The following is a 17,104-nucleotide window of genomic DNA, read 5'->3' as shown; positions in this document are numbered from 1 at the left end:
TTCCCAGCGGGCCTCGGGGCGAGAACCCGGAAGGGGCGGCTGGAGAGGACCGAGTGGGGGAAACCCGCGCAGCCGAGGGAGGTGCAGCGCGGGGCGATGGTGAGAGCCCCAGGCGGGGGCGGGGGGCGCTTGCGTGTCGGGACAGGGGTTCGGGACCTGGTGAAGAGAGGGAAGAGACGGGGGCTAAAGAAGGGGTTGGGCGAGGGGAGATCGCCTGGGGGTGGCGATTGGGAAGAATGGGAGCCGGAGGTAGTAGTAGAATGGGGGCTGGGGAGGGGTATTGTAGGTGGGGAGGGAGTTGAGCTTTGGGATTGATTCTAAGCGGGTCAGTGCAGGGGAAAAGGACCCCGAGTTGGAGATGAGGCTGGACGTCCAGGCAGAGGCTCTGAAGAGGTCAGTTTCGAGAGATTTAGCCTGAGGGATGTGGAAAGATATGGGGGTCAGGGCTAGATGAGTGAGGGGGTTTCTAGGCTCCAAGGGAATGGCCAACTGTGGATGCGATGGGTTGGAGCCTCTGGATCGCATTGGGGTCGGGAAGGCAAGTTGAGGAGTGGGAGAGAGAAATCGATGGTAGGATAGAGTGTGGGTTAGGTTCCAAGACTGAGGGTGAGGTGAGGAGCATGAAATTGGGGGCCTGGATGTAGATAGTTTGCCTAGTCCAGGCGGAGACTCCTGATAAGCTGGACAGTCACAGAACTGTAGTGATGTGGCTAGAAAGGGCCATACAGACAACCTTTTGCATCTTCACTTCCCCACTGGAATTTAGAAGAGTGTAGTGGTTTATCTGTGTGAACAGTACAGCATTCAGATTCCTTATTCTGCCACTCCTTTGTGACCTGGGCAAGTCTCTCTCTGAGCCTCATTGCCCTTATCTATGGTGTGGGAACAACAAGCATATTGCTGCGAAGAGAGCTGAACCGAGGCTCATTAAAATTGTTACCGTTGGCTCGCTTGAGGTCTGGAGTTCCCTTGAGGTCAGGAGTTTAAGACCAGCTTCAGCAAGCGTGAGACCCCTGTCTCTACTAAATATAGAAAAAATTAGCTGTGTGTTTTGGTGAAGGCTTGTTGTCCCAGCTATTGGAGAGGCTGAGGCATGATGATCACTTGAGCCCAGGAGTTTGAGGTTGCAGTGAGCTATGATGACGCCATTGCACTCTGGCCTAGGTGACCAAGTCTGTCTCAAAAAAGAAAAAAAAAATTGTTACTGTTAGTAGGAGAGACAAGCTGCCAAGTGTCAGTCTCAGAGCTGTTGATGGGAAGTACCCAACCCTAGGAATGTGACTGGGTTGCAGGTGCTAATGGATTCCCTCATTTTCATTCCAGTTCCAGGGATGATTTCTTCAAACCTGGCACTGATTTGGGCACACCCCAACTCAGAAGCATGTAGGGGCTCCCCACAGTTGATCACAACTAACACTTACTGTTTTACAAAACGCTTGGCCCTATTCTTAGCTGTTTGTGCGTATTAATTCATTTAACCCTGAAGACACCCCCAAGATGTAGGTGCTGTTATTATCTCCATTTTACAGAAAGGAAGCAGAGGCACAAAGAAGTTTAGCAACTTTCCCAAGGTCATCCAGTATTAAATGGTAGACTCAGACTCCAATCCTGGCAGCTTGGCTTAGTATCTGTGCCTTCACCACTGTTATCTAGTCTCCTCTGCTTGTACTGAAGTACAACTGGGTATGGCCAAAGACCAAAGCAGTCTTCAGTTAGAATTTTAGTTCTGCCATTTACTTGCTGTATAACCTTGGTCAAGTCTTTTGGCCTCTCTTCACCTATAAAATGGGATCAGTAACCCTAAAAAGGTGAGAAGCTTCAGGGGAGACTAGTTCATGTAAAGTGCTTGGAGGCAATGCTCAGTACATGTGAGTTGTGGTTTTTGAACATGGATGGGAAACTGCGAGAAGGCAGTAGAGAGGGACCAGTAAGAGAAGCATCAGCCAGGTGCCAGGCTATCTCCTGTTCTTCCTCTTCCACGTTGCCCCCATATCCTGGCCCTTCTTGTTCCCTACCTTCTACCCCTGGGCTCTTAAATCCAACTATGACTCCCAGGGAAGGTGCTTAGAAACTCAGTCTGTCCCCCATTCCTGACTCCAGCCAGATACAAATAATTCATTAGCTAAAGCCCAGCCTGGCCTAACTCCAGGTGTTTCAGTGACTAGCAAATATTTCTAACTGGGTTCTTTTGCTTTTGTTCTAAACTTTTGATCATTTGGGCCTCATTGCACACTTTGGCAACTTTGTAGATTACGTCGAACAGTTTGGTTCATTTGCTGTGAGCCTTTAGGAGTTTATTGTGTAAATGCTAAGTTCAGTGACTCTGATAGTAAAGCTTATGGTTAAAAGCACTGGCTTCAGATGGGCCCAGGTTCAAGTCCCCGCCTCTGTTGCTGTGTGTCCTTGGCCAAGGTACACTCCCACTCTGGGCCTCAGTTTTCTCATATGTAAAATGGGACTACATTCAAATCATGAGGTTCTAAGGAGTTGATAAGGTAACATATATAAAATGCCTGGGGTATATTAAGCTCTCAGTAATTGTGAGATGCTTATGTGATTTTTATTCTTTAAGAAAAATGTATTTGAGCACGAACTCTGGAGCCAGAGCACCTGGGTTTGAATCCTGGCTTCATGTCTTACCAGCTCTGTGGCCTTGGGCAAGTCACTTAACCCCTCTGGACCTCAGTTTCCTTTTCTAGAAAATGGGGGTTTATTCTTTAAGTAGTTTACAAATATTAAACAAAGCACCTACTATGTGCCAGGGCGTGGGTGCAGACTCCAACCTGCTCTTGGAGCAGGCAGGCGACAGTGCTCACTGTTGTCATAATGTTGGGGCATTTCTGCAACTCCGGGAGCATTTGTGCTCATTTTTCAGGTTTGGGTTTCTCTATTCCTGATTCATTTTCAGTCCCTTATGTCAGCTTTGCCTGCTTGTCATTGCTTTCATGGATTTTTAACATCCTGTCTCCTGCTCTCATCTGTCTCAGATAAGTCTCATTGACTTATCTGAAAACCTATTGGTTTGGGGGAAAGTTGCCAATCTCTCATTTGTCCCCATTCCTGTATGTCACATCTGGGTGCCCCGGGATAATTTGACATTTTTTTTTTTCCTTGCCTTCATTTGTTTGTCTTAGAAAAGTTGTCTGCTTTCCAAGTTATTTTGCCTTTTTCCTAAAATCTTAAATTTGTTTTCAGCCTGTGCTTGTCTGAAGCTTACTCATACAAAATGGTATTTTTACCATTTTTAATGGTATATTTCTAGCTACTGTGGCAAAGCTGTCTTATTCCTAAAAGCACAGGTTTTCTAAAAGGTCTGGCTTGGGGCACCTGCTTGGTGATGCAGTCCCTGGCCCCTCAATTTAGAATCATAACCTTCCCCTCCCATAGACCCTTGATCCCCACCCCTTAGCTGCTATATTTGTTTCTTTGTAGTGCCTGCCACCGTGGAACTTACTATGTTGCTTATTGTCCCTTTCTCCAATTAGTGTGTCAACCCCTTGAGGATGAGGATTTCTGTCCCCTGTTACTCTGTATCCCTGCTGCCCAGAACTGTGCCTGGCACGAAGCAGGTGCTCTGTAAATATCAGCTTGGTGAATAAGTGAGAGTGACAAAGGAGTGGCCATATTTAGGTGTTTGTGACTGACTCTTTGGGATCAGTTCAATTTCTTTGTTGTTTTTGTGTGTATGTGTGTGACAAGGTCTTGCTCTGTCACCCAGGCTAGAGTGCAGTGGCATCATTATAGCTCACTGCAACCTCCAACTCCTGGGCTCAAGCGATCCTCCTGCTTCAGCCTCCCATGCAGCTGGAAAGGTGCCACCACACCCAGCTAATTTTTCTGGTTTTTTTGGAGAGATGAGGTCTCACTCTTGCTCAGTCTAGTCTTCCACTCCTGGCCTCAAGCGATCCTCCCATCTTGGCCTCCCAGAGTGCCAGGATTACAGGCGTGAGCCACTGAGCCCAGCCCAGTTTAATTTCTGAATGTGAAATAAAGAGGAAAGAAGTCTTTGGCTCAGTCAGTGATTTTTCAAACTCTTCTTTTTTTGAGACAGAGTCTCACTTTGTTGCCCAGGCTAGAGTGAGTGCCATGGCATCAGCCTAGCTCACAGCAACCTCAATCTCCTGGGCTCAAGTGATCCTCCTGCCTCAGCCTCCCGAGTAGCTGGGACTACAGGCATGCGCCACCATGCCCGGCTAATTTATATTTTTATATATATATATATATATTTTAGTTGGTAAATTAATTTCTTTCTACTATTAGTAGAGATGGGGTCTCTCTCTTGCTCAGGCTGGTTTCGAACTCCTGAACTTGAGACATCCTCCCGCCTCGGCCTCCCAGAGTACTAGGATTACAGGCGTGAGCCACCGCGCCCGGCCTAAACCTCACTTTTTCTTAATAATCCCAACACCTGGATTTGGAGCCTCTCCTCAGTGTCAAGCCAGCACCGGGCGCTCTGCTGGGTTGATCTCAGTGAATCATCAGCCAGCTCATGGGTGAATCTGTCATTATCTCCAGTTTACAATAATCGGATAGGGTTAAGCCTGAGGTCACACCCCCAGGAGTAGGAAAGCTGGCATCCAGCAGGCCCTGCCTGGGTCCTGTCTGCCTCCAGGAACTCTGGATGCCAGGGTGTGGATGATTCCTACCTCCAAGGTGCCATTAGGCAGAAAGGGGAACTTAAGAGGGAGAGAGGCCAGCAGACGCTGAGGCCAAAAAGCTAGGGGCGAGGTATGGATGGGTAAGATCACGGACAGAGAGGTGGTGGCAGGGGTGGGGCAGAGAAGGAGCAGGACCAGGAACACAGCCCTGGTGTCCTGCCACCAGTTCCTGTGTGACTGGGCAAGTACATTCCGTGGTCACCTGCTCGGTGCCCAGCCAGTGCTGGATGTGACCCTGACAGTCCCAACCCTGGGCTGACGGGAGGGCATCAGGTGTCTGCTTGTTATCATTAGTTTTCCTTCTTTCTTTGGTTTATTCTGTTGTATTTTTTTCCCTTCAATTTCTTAAGTCAGATGCCGAGCTTGTTAATTTTTAGCCTTTCTCCTTTCTCTGTTGTGTGATTATGGAGTCGGGCTCTCCCGAGGCCACTTGCACGGGTGTCCTAGGATCTCCCTGTACCTCCATCCAGATATTCCTTTTACCTCTCTTCCAGGCTAGATCTTATTTCCTTGATCCTATATCTTCTTTGTCTTGGTTTACGCCTTCATTCTGGTGAAGCAGGTCCTCTAGCTGATTTCTGAGAGAGGGTTCATGGCAAGGGGGGGGGGTGGTATTCATATTCTTATTATTTATTTATTTATTTTGAGAACTTGCATCTATCATGGAAGAGTTTTTTGGTTTTGGTTTTGGTTTTTTTTTTTTGAGACAGAGCCTCACTTTGTTGCCCAGGCTAGAGTGAGTGCCGTGGCGTCAGCCTAGCTCACAGCAACCTCAATCTCCTGGGCTCAAGCGATCCTCCTGCCTCAGCCTCCTGAGTAGCTGGGACTACAGGCATGCGCCACCATGCCCGGCTAATTTTTTCTATATACTTTTAGTTGGCCAATTACTTTCTTTCTACTTTTAGTAGAGTCAGGGGTCTCGCTCTTGCTCAGGCTGGCTTCAAACTCCTGACCTTGAGCGATCCTCCCACCTTGGCTTCCCAGAGTGCTAGGATTACAGGCGTGAGCCACCGCGCCTGGCCTCATGTAAGAGTTTTAAGCAGGGGAGTGGGATGGTCTGATTTGTGTTTGGAAAGATCCCTCTGGCTCTCGTGGAAAGGATGAAGTAGGAAGAGGTGCACTGGCCCAGGGAGCCAATTATGGAGGCTGTAACAGCTGCACCTTTGAGGAACAGTCGCAGCCTTCCAGAAACTCAATGCTGGAGGGGAGGGAGGCCGTTATCCAGAGGACAGGAGACAGGTGCTGCAAGAGGAAGCCTCAAGAGGAAGGGATAGCTTGAGAAGGTACCAGGGCAGTCCCTAGGGGAGGTGGCATCCTGCCTCAGTCCTGCGAGCAGGATTCTGCAGGGGCTATTGCAGAAAGAACCAGCTGACTTTTCATAGAGAGGTCCCCAGTCGCAAATGTGCAAAAGCTGGACAGTGTAGCTGTGCTAGGAGCTTGTTCATTCACTCAACCAAATGCATGTTTGGTAGGGCGTTGTTTCTCAGACTTTAATGTATACACAGATCTGCTGGAGAGCCTGTCGATGTGCATATTCTGATTCAGCAGGCCTAGGGGAGGGCCTGAGAGTGTACATTTGTGGAACTCCCAAGGGATGCCATGTGGCTGCTGCTCTGAGGCCCACATTTAGAGTAGCCAAGTGCTTGGCACTGTTCCAAAAGCTGGGGATACAGCTGGGGAAAAAATAGACCAAAATGCCAATCCTGGAGCAGCTTTCATATTAGGAAGGGGAGACAGACTTTATAAGCAAAGTTTCTAGTGTTAACCTATGAGATTGTAACGCATGCTAAGGAGAAAAGTCAGGGAAGGGGAGTGAGAGTCTGTGTCTGTCGGGCAGAAGATTTTACAGAGGTGATTTCTGATCAAACCTCAGGAGCTAAGGGGCTGAGCCCTGTGGGTATCTGGGGAACAGCATTTTAGGCAGGGGGAACAGCGAGTGCAAAGGCCTCAAAGATTGATCAAGACAGTCCATACAAAGTGCTCAGAATGGTCCATAAATGAAGCTGCCCTCATCATCTTTATTAAGATAACGTTTGTATTATAGTTTAGACCTTGAACTCTGAAGTCAGCCAAAACTTTGATTCACAGTTCTGCCACAAAACTGTAAATGAGGACAATGACTTAGCCATTCTGTGCCTCAGTTTCCTGATCTTTGACAGGAGATTAAAAATAGTAAGAAGATGTGAGAATTAAATGAGTTACTTTTTGTAAAGTGCTCAGAGCAAAGTCTGGCTCACGGTGAGTGCTCAAGTATTAACTGCTGCTGTGATCATAATTTTCTTTTTTGTTCTCTTTTTTTTTTGAGACAAAGTCTCACTCTCTTACCTCAGCTAGAGTGCCGTGGCATCAGCCTAGCTCACAGCAACCTCAAACTCCTGGGCTCAACTTACCCTTCTGCCTCAGCCTCCCGACAACTTACCCTTCTGCCTCAGCCTCCCGAGTAGCTGGGACTACAGGCATGCACCACTATGCCCGGCTAATTTTTTCTATGTATTTTTAGTTGGCCAATTAATTTGTTTCTATTTTTAGTAGAGACAGGCTCTCACTCTTGCTCAGGCTGGTTTTGAACTCCTGACCTTGAGCGATCCACCCGCCTTGGCCTCCCAGAGTGCTAGGATTACAGGCGTGAGCCACGGCACCCGGCCATCATTTTCTAATATGATTCCTATTGGTTATGATTATTTATTTGGATGTACACCCCCTTTCCCATGAGCTATTCCTGGTGAGCTTGTTGTCACCTATTTGTACCCAGCACCCAATCCAGGGGAGCATGTAGGAGGACCTCAGTGAATGTCAGAGATAAGTCTTTGCCAATGCTCCATGTATGCTAGGGATACAAAAATGTTGACTGTCGGGAAGGCTTGGTGGCTCATGCCTGTAATCCCAGCACTTCAGGAGCTGAGGCGGGAGGATTGCTTGAAGCCAGGAGTTCAGGACCAGCCTGGGTAACATAGCAAGAACCCCATCTCTACAAAAAAATTTTTTAAAAAGATTAGCCAGGTGTTGTGACCTGTGCCTATAGTCCTAGCTATTCCCCAGGCTGAGGCAGGAGGGTCATGTGAGCCCAGAAGGTTGAGGCTGCAATGAGCTGTGATAGTGCCACTGTACACCACCCTAGAGAAAAGATTTTTATTTTATTTATTTATTTTTTTTTTGAGACAGAGTCTCACTCTGTTGCCCGGGCTAGAGTGCCGTGGCATCAGCCTAGCTCACAGCAACCTCCAACTCTTGGGCTCAAGCGATCCTTCTGCCTCAGCCTTCCAAATAGCAGGGACTACAGGCATGCCCCACCATGCCCGGCTAGTTTTTTCTATATGTTTTTAGTTGGCCAATTAATTTGTTTCTACTTTTAGTAGAGACGGGATCTCACTCTTGCTCAGACTGGTTTCGAACTCCTGAGCTTGAGCGATCCTCCCGCCTCGGCCTCCCAGAGTACCGCGCCCGGCCAAGATTTTTATTTTAAATTTTGACCCTAATTGTTGGGGGCATTTGGGCAAGAGTATTGTGTGTTCAGGTCCTTAACTAATTTTAATTAATTAATTAATTAAGTTATAGGGTATCCCTATGTTGCCCAGGCTGTGTTCAGACTTCTGGGCTCATGAAACCCTCCTGCCTCAGCCTCCTGAGTAGCTGGAATTACAGGCATGCATGGCTGTGCTTGGGTACTGAATTTATTTTCTCAAGTGATCTCTCCTGAGACATATATTAAGGTTTCCCATTACAGCTGTGGATTTGCCTATTCTCTTTTGTCATTTTCTTCTTGTTTTATTTTATTTTTGAGATGGAATCTCACTCTGTCACCCAGGCTGGAGTGCAGTGGTGCAATCATAGCTCATTGCAGCTTTGAACTCCTGGGCTCAAGTGATCCTCCCACCGCAGCCTCCTGAGTAGCCAGGATTACAGGTGTATGCCAACATGCCTGGCATTTTTTTTTTTTTTAATGGTAATATCACTCCTCTGCTTGTCTCTTGGTTTGTGTTTCGCTGGTCAGTCTTTTTCCATCTTTTTATTGTCCCTCTTTCTGGGTCATGATGTTTTACTATGAATGGATCTTTGTGGAGTAGTCTCTGAAGGCTGACTTAGCGTGGGGCCTTGTCCTGGGCTCCATGTGTGGGGAGTTAGAAAATTCTGCCTCTGACCCTTTTCCCTTTCTGCTGTCCCAGGGAGTTTACAGTCCAGCGGAAGAGACAGACCCATTCCCACACAATGAGTGGGCAGGGCTGGGATGAGGGAACCCAGAGGTTCCCCTATGGACAGGTGAGTGGTTTCCAGGAAGGGAGTTTAGGGAAGGTCTCTCAAAACTGCATTTGAGCAAAGACCTGGGTGAAATAAGGAATGAGCCTTGTAGAGCTCTGGGGAAATATACTGCAGTTGGCAGGAGCAGCCAGTGCAGCCACCAGGATAGGGAAGAGCTTGGAGACTTTGAGGACTAGATTAGGAAGGCCATTGGCCAATGTGGGCACCTGAGTTGGAGCCTGACCCAGCCCCAGTGGGTTAGGGACAGGGGTTAGGGGTTCAGCTTCCTGGAGGAGGGGATGGGTGAGCTGAGACCGCAGAGGTTACAGAATGAAAGAGTAGGGTTCGGTGACTCTGGAATCAGATTTCCTGGCTTCATATCCCTGCTCTGTGTGACCTTGGGCTGGGAGGCAACCTGCTCTGCCTCAGTTTCTTCCATACAGTGGAGACGATAATACTGAATATTCTAACTACTCTGTGTGCCAGATCGGTGCCCGTTAGGGTCCACTGGGGACATGCACTGTGGGGGTGGAAGAGGGGGGAGGGGTGAGACTGGACAGGTAGGGTACCTGGGTTTTTTCTGGAGGGCATTGGGGAGCCATGGCAGGTTCTGAGCAGGGTGGGGACAGGGTCAGGTTTATAGGTTTATGCTTTAACAAGACCCTTTGGGTTGCCCTCTGGCAGTCTTGTGCGGGGATGGCTGGAAGCAAGCAAGGCTGGGGCAGGGTTGTCGGGGGACAGGAGACACCAGGACAGGAGCCTGCTAGGAGCCACTTTTGGGTGTCCCTTAAAAATCGGCCTGCCATTGAAAGGCCCTAGACCAGTGCTGTTCAATAGAAATACGCGAGTCCTATGTGTAATTTTATTTATTTCTTTTTTTTTTTTTTTTTTTTTTAGTCCCAGTCTTGGCATGGACACGTATGTGTAATTTTAAATTAACAAGTAATCAGTATTTAAAAGTCATTACTGGCTTAATTCCTGTTGTCCTGTACTAAGTGTGGGCCAGGTTTGGGGCACCCGGTTGGAAAGGCTGAACCCACAGGGCCGCGTCCTGAGCCTTGAATGCCAGGCCCAGAGGCTTACACTCAGTGCGGTCCTAACCGTCTAGGGTGCTGCCTGTTTGTTTCTCAGGGTGAAGTGATCCCGGTGCCCCGTTTCCCCTGCTGACAACCTCAGCCCGCGCGCTTCCCACCCCAAGCCTAGCACTCTCAGATCTCTCCGCCCGCTTCCTTCCGCCCTGGAGTTCGCAATCCTGGGGCTGCATGGCCCTTTAAATCTCTACTGTCAATCAGGGCTCCTGTTTAGAGGGAACGTCGTGCAATAAGCCTCCTCTTGAGTGCCTTGGCCTTTGCACTGGCCTTGTTCCTCCGTTTGGATGGACGTTGCTAATTTTTCCACGCTCCCTTACATCCTGCTGTTTCTACCCCACCGCCCCCTCCTGGCACCTCTCGCCTACTCCTCCCTATTTCGAAGTTGGGCCGGTTCGCCAGGGCCTTCCTTATATGGGCACGGCCCCGAACGGCGGCCGCTCATTGGCTGGGGGCGTCACGCGCGCGTCTGTCAACAAAGGGGCGGAGGGAAGCTAGTTGCTCGCCTGCCGGCGCGGTGGCCGGAGGGAAGGAGTGAGGGGGCGGGCCCGCGCCCTTTTCGCGCGCATGCGTGTGTGCTGCCACCCGCTCCAGCCTTCTGGGGGGGGCCGCGGGTGAGGGTGCTCTGGGGGCGTGTACAGGTTTTGAGGGTCATTGAGGGGTTTGAAAGATTCTTTTGGAGGCGGTTACAAGATTTGGGGGTCCCTTTGCATTTAAGCAATATTTGGGGGCTTGGGAAAGTTTTGCGTGGATGTAGGAGATACTTTGGGGTTCCCTTGATCTTAAGGGACGCCTTCGGGTTTGGGTTCATTTTTAATGGAGAAGGTTGGGTTGTGTTTTAGGGGCTTCCTTTGTGGCTTGGGGTGTTCGGTGGGTATAGGATTTGGGGAGCTCCAAGGAGACTTAGCAGCAAAGAGCCCAGGAGTACCAGTTCTGGAGCCAGAATGCCTGAGCTTGCGTCTTGACTTCTTCCCTGCCCGTCTGACCCCGGACGATTTAACTTTTCTGTGCCTCATCTGGAAACGGGACCTAATAATACCACCTGCTTCCTGGGGACTGGGGAGGATTCACAGGACTTGTTAGAACAAACCTAGGAAGCTCGCAGTGAACGTGCAGTAAGCACATGTGTGCTGTTGTAGCATTTGTGAGGTTTGTTTGGGGATTCTTTGGGCTTTATGAACTATTTATATGGTTTGGGATTAGTCTTAAGTGTTACGGAGTTTTTGTGTTTTAGTTCCTTTGCAGTTGGAGGACTTCTGAATTAGGAGAGATAATTGGGGGTGGGGTGCAGGGGTGAGTATAGGATTCCAGGAAAATGGTTGTTAGAGTCATCTGTGAGGTTGGAAAATTGCTGCATGTGCAGGGATCTTTGAGCCCTTCATTGAGATTGAGCCCTTTTGTGCTGGAGAGGATATTTTTAGGTTTTGGGATTTAAAGTAGGATTTGTAAGGTTCTGGATTTTGCAGGAGGGCATTGAGATTCTGCAGATAAGGTTTATGGTATTTTAGCAGGTGGCCAAGTTGTAGAGGGCGGCCTCTGTAGAGAATGGCCTTTTCTGTGTCAGCTTCTTCCCCTGAACATTTACATGTAGAGGTTAAGTATGTCTTATCTGAAATGCTTGGGACCTGAAGTGTTTGAGATTTCAGATTTTTCCAAATTTTGGAGTATTTCATTATACTTACTAGTTGAGCATCTCAAATCCAAAAATCTGAAATGCTCCAATGAGCATTTCCTATGAGGATGATGTTGGCACTCAAAAAGTTTTGGATTTTCAAGCATTTTGGATTTTCACATTTGGGATGCTCAACCTCTGTCTGAATTGTCAGTTGCTAAATTTAGCTATCGATAGGTTTTGGAAGCTGTGTGGTGATATTTTTAGCAATGAGCTGGGATTTCAGCAGGGACTGTAAGTATTTGAGGGGTAGGTGGGATTAAGGATTAAGGGGGAATAAAGATTCTAAAGATTGGAATTCTCTTTGTAACTTGAGTCTGTGAATGTTTGGAGGCTGTCTGGATTTTGAATGGTGTCTACAGGACCATGAAGTGAATGGGGTGTGTGTGGGATCACTTGAATTTAGAGGGACAGTCTATCCTGCAGGAGTCAGCAAATTTTTTCCATAAAGGGCCAGATACTGAATATTTTATGCTTCGCAGGCCATGTGGTCTTTGTTGCAGGTATTTGACTCTACTGTTGTAGCATGAAAGCAGCCATAAACTAGTATGTGTGTATCAATAAAACTTTATACAAAGACAGGCAGTGAGCTGGATTTGGCCTATGGGCCATAGTTTTCTGACTTCTTAGGTCTATAGGCACGTGGAAGGTTCAAGATGTCTGGAGGAAGATGGGCTAGAAAAAGACTGAGACATATGCTACTTATTAGTGGGTAGAAAGTGCAATGGAAAGTGGCCATTTTGGACTCATGACCAAAATTGCCTCCAGATTAGGTCATTCACATAAAGTCACTGCAATATAAGATAATCATTATTAAGAGAGCCCTGGGCTGGGCCAGGCCTGGTGGTTCACGCCTGTAATCCTAGGACTTTCGGAGGCCAAGGTGGGAGGATTGCTTGAGCCCAGGAATTTGAGGCTGCAGTGAGCTATGATGATGCCACTGTACTCTAGCCAGGTGACAGAGTGAGACCTTGTTTCAAACAAACAAAAAAAGAGAGCCCTGAATGAAAGAGTCCAGAAACCAAGTGTGAGAGCTTATTTTTGCTCTGGACCCATTGTGTCTTAGCTACACACTCTGAGCCTCAGTTTATCGGTGTGCAACTTGAGGAGGGAGCTAGACTAGAATAGACCCTCTTTTCCCAGGGGTCTACGGCTGTGCTTCAGGAAATTACCTGCACAGTCTTTGCAAGGGTGTGCATTTTTCTGGGTGAGGATACACAGTTTTAAGAGGTTCTCAGCCAGGCATGGTACCTCAAGCCTGTAATTGCAGCACCCTGGGAGGCCGAGGTGGGAGGATCACTTGAGCTCTGGAGTTTGAGACCAGCCTGAGCAAGAACAAGACCCCATCTCTAGAAGAAACAGAAAAACTAGCTGCTTGTGGTGGCGTGTGCCTGCAGTCCCAGCTCCTAGGGAGGCTGAGGCAACAGGATTGCTTGAGGCCAGGAGATGGATGTTGCAGTGAGCTATGATGATGCCACTCCACTCCAGCTGGGCCAACAGAGCAAGACTCTGTCTCAAAAAAAAAAAAAAAAAAAACTAGAGATCTCAAAGAGCCCCACAACCCAAAAAGGTGAAGAGCTGATTTCTTAAGGGCCTGTCTGGCTCTGACCTCAGATTTTCTCCCCTCTCCCAGCCCACACTGTTCCCTCTGTGGGCTTAAGCAGCCAGAGCTGTGGGCGGGGCTGGGAATTCCTGTCTTTTCAGGAAGGAGCCCTGGGAGAGCAGACAGGAAAGAAGAAGCTTGTCTGTCAATGGATACTTTCACTTAAATTTAGAGATTATGGCAGCAGGAGGCCTCTGGATTGTGAGCAAAGGTGGGGTCCGGGCAAGCTGGCAAGCTAGAGTCACTGTGTGTTAAAAGAGCAGCTCTCGTTTCCTTTGCAGCAGTGTTTGCTTACCTGGGCGGTGTGGCGGGGATAGAGTTCTCGATGGTCGCCCCCCCCCCCCAGGAGAGGTTGAGGTTGGGTGGTGTGGGGAAGAAGGCTGTTCCCCTAGCTCCCAACCTCCTCTTCCCTGTCTCTAGGTGGCATGTGGAGCCTCCCACCGCCATCTAGGTCCTGAGATGCGGTGAACCCAGCCTGTCTGCCATCATCCCCCAGAATGGACCGCAGCAGCCTCCTGCCCTTCCAGCTATGGTGTCCCCGGCCCTTTGGCACCTACTCACAGAACCAGCCGCGCCCACCTTCTGCGACCCTCAAGCCATCAGCCTGCCCTGAGCCTGGCGGAGGGGCTGAGCCAGACCACGGGCCTGCCCACTCCGAGAACACACCACCTGCCTTGGCCTCGGAGGCCCCCGCCCCCCAGCCTGCTCCACTCCTCTCCGCGGCAGCTGCTGGTGACGAGGGTCGAGTCCTACTGGACACGTGGTATGTTATCAAGCCGGGGAATACAAAGGAGAAAGTGGCCTTCTTTGTGGCCCACCAGTGTGGTGGGGGCAGCCGGGCCAGCTCCATGAAGGTCAAGGGGCACTGGGGCAGTGACAGCTCCAAGGCCAAGCGGAGGAGGCGTTGTCTTGAGCCTACTAAGGCTCCTCCAGACCCAGGGGGCCGGGAGGGGCCCCCTGCCCCTGAGGAGGGCCCCGCCTCAGCTGGTGAAGACCTGCTCTCTGTGGCTGAGATGGTGGCCCTGGTAGAACAGCGGGCCGCCCTGGCCCTGCAGAGCTACCCGCGCCCCGCCACCCCAGCGCCTGTGGTCTTTGTGTCTGCTGAGCAGGGCGGACCAGCCAAGGCGCTGGGGTCCGAACGGCGGGCGGGCGGTGGGGACTGCAGCCGGGTAGCCGAGGCAGTGGCCCACTTCGAGGCCCAGCGGGACACCCCTCCCACCAAGGGCCTCCGCAAAGAGGAGCGGCCGGGGCCGGGCCCTGGTGAGGTCCGCATCGCCTTCCGCATCTCCAACGGCCGGGAGCCCCGGGCGCCAGACGGCAGCTTGCCCAGTGGGGGCGGGGGCCGGCCTGGTTGTGCCTACCCTGGCAGCCCAGGTCCTGGAGCCCGAGCCAAGGACAAGATCACCTGTGACTTGTACCAGCTCATCAGCCCCTCTCGGGACGCGCTCCCCAGCAATGTGGAGTTCCTTTTGGCCAGGGCAGATGAAGCCAGCGAGGGTGAGAGCCCGGCCCCGGCCAGGCCCGAGGACACGCCCCCGGCCCCCCCTCCACCCCCTGCCCGGGACTGCGGAGCATCAGGCTTCCACGTGGATGTGGTGGTGACGGGCGTGGTGGACGAGTGCATCTTCTTTGGCAAGGACGGCACCAAGAACGTGAAGGAAGAGACGGTGTGTCTGACGGTCAGCCCCGAGGAGCCGCCCCCGCCCGGCCAGCTCTTCTTCCTCCAGTCCCGTGGGCCAGACGGGCCACCCGAACCCCCCCCAGCCGACTCGCCAGCCACCGTACCAGGTCCAGATGATGCTGAGGGGACGACGGACACCTCCCTGTGCCGCCTGTACCGGCACGTGTCACATGACTTCCTGGAGATCCGCTTTAAGATCCAGCGGCTGCTGGAGCCGCGACAGTACATGCTGCTGCTGCCCGAGCACGTGCTGGTCAAGATCTTCAGCTTCCTGCCCACGCGGGCCCTGGCAGCCCTCAAGTGCACCTGTCACCACTTCAAGGGCATCATCGAGGCATTCGGCGTGCGGGCCACAGACTCGCGCTGGAGCCGAGACCCGCTCTACCGCGATGACCCTTGCAAGCAGTGCCGCAAGAGATACGAGAAGGGCGATGTGTCGCTCTGCCGCTGGCACCCCAAGCCCTACCACCACGACCTGCCTTATGGACGTTCCTACTGGATGTGCTGCCGCCGAGCCGACCGCGAGACGCCCGGCTGCCGCCTGGGCCTGCACGATAACAACTGGGTGCTGCCCTGCAATGGGCCGGGCGGGGGCCGGGGGGGCCGGGAGGAGGGGAGGTGAACCCGGGGGAGGGGGGGAAGAGCCCACCATGCCCGTCCCTCCCCCCTTCCCTGGGAGCCAAGGGCCAGGACTGGGCCACCAGCCCATACCCCAGTCCAGGCAACATTGATGCCCCCCAAGAACTGAGCGGGGATTCAGGGGGATCCCCTGAGAAGGCACTCAGACTGACCCCCTCTTGGCTTCCTACTTTCAGACCCAGGGCCGTGGACCCTCCAGTAGGGCATTTTTTATCAACATCTCAATTTCTTCTTCATTCAGCCCCAACTCCCTCCCTGCCACCCTCTACACCCCAGGGACCCACCAGCAGGGAGCAGACGGCAGCTAATCTTGGTACCACTTAAGGGGTCCCCCGTTCTGGCCCCCCCATACACACCTCCACAGTCTCCCCCAGTCCTTGGTCTCTGGAGCGATTTTTCCCAAGAGGCTACAGCACCCGAGGTTGGTGCCTCTCCTAACCTTCCACACCAGGGCTCACCTCCTCTTTAGGAATTGGGAGCCATCAGATCACAGGTTGAATGTGGCACTTTTTCACGACGGCCTGCCATTTAATGTTTTCCCCATTAAAGAAGTAAAAAGTCATTAATCTCAAGCTACCAGTCTTTCCCCTATAGGGGAAGAGACAAAAAAAATAATTGAAGTATAAGAATCCCCCTCCTCCCATTATTTAAGCTATCGCCATCACTCCTCCCCACCCCCCAATAAAGCTGTGAAGCCCTTTGCCTCGCTCTCGACAGCGTGGGGGGCCAGTGGGCAGGGACTGTGGGTTTGAATTTCTGGGTTGTTTTTCTTCCACTCTGGGTACTGGGTACTTGTTCAGGCCCTGGGGTCTCCTCACCCCCGGCCACTTGTGTTTCTTTAGAATCTTTGGGTCAACTGGGACCTTGATTTTCAGGCAGTTTGGTCTGGGGTAATTTTGTTTGTTCTGTTTTGGATTCTTTTTGTTTTTTCATCATTGTGGATCTGGAAGCTTCTAGCGTGTGGCATCTGACCAATTTTGAATTGGTCCTTTCTATAAAATCAATATTTATAAGGCTGGGCCCAGACTGGTTTGTGTGTCGTTAAGGGAAGGGGGTTGGGGAGAGAAGAGAGTTGTTGGTGGGCCTGTGCGTGGTGGGATGGAAAAAGTAGCAGGAGAAAGGATCCTTCGCCAAGTCCCTTAGCCAGAGATTATTTTCAACTCTTCTCATCTGTGTCAGTTTGGATTTGAAAAGTCTCAAAATAGTAGTAGCTTGAACATGATCATTTTTATTTCTTTAAAAATCCAGTACTGGGCAAGTATGATGGCCCTCAAGTCATCAGGACTCTAGCCCCTCCTAGCTGACTGTTCCATCATTCTTTTGACTATGGCCCTTGTCCTCATGGTCCAGAGTGACGGCTAGATCTCCTAACATTCCCATTTTGCTGGAAGGGAAGCCCCCTTCCTCCCATAAGTGCCATACTCTACTTCTATATAATTCTCAGTGGTCAGAACTCAGCCAGACAGAATGGCTGTAAGGGAGTCTAGGACGTGTAGTATGCCCAACAAAACACTTTTACCAAAAATC

General features: G+C 50.8%; 1 protein-coding gene across 1 annotated transcript; it reads left to right on the top strand.

The window, feature by feature from the left end:
- Window positions 1–16: 16 nt before the first annotated feature.
- Window positions 17–16,593, top strand: FBXO46 (F-box protein 46). Its single transcript, XM_012761444.2, has 2 exons — window positions 17–99; window positions 13,678–16,593. The coding sequence occupies exon 2, from the start codon at window positions 13,755–13,757 to the stop codon at window positions 15,558–15,560; it is 1,806 nt and encodes a 601-aa protein (XP_012616898.1). The 5' UTR covers window positions 17–99; window positions 13,678–13,754; the 3' UTR covers window positions 15,561–16,593.
- Window positions 16,594–17,104: the final 511 nt, after the last annotated feature.

Source organism: Microcebus murinus, chromosome 16, assembly GCF_040939455.1.
Source record: "Microcebus murinus isolate Inina chromosome 16, M.murinus_Inina_mat1.0, whole genome shotgun sequence".
Taxonomy (NCBI): Eukaryota; Metazoa; Chordata; class Mammalia; order Primates; family Cheirogaleidae; genus Microcebus; species Microcebus murinus.
The sequence above is the reverse complement of the archived record's forward strand: the minus strand, read 5'-3'. Positions and strand labels throughout refer to the sequence as shown.

Excerpts from the sequence above, each read along its gene's own strand:
- FBXO46 (XM_012761444.2), top strand. The coding sequence starts at position 13,755 with ATGGACCGCAGCAGCCTCCTGCCCTTCCAGCTATGGTGTCCCCGGCCC.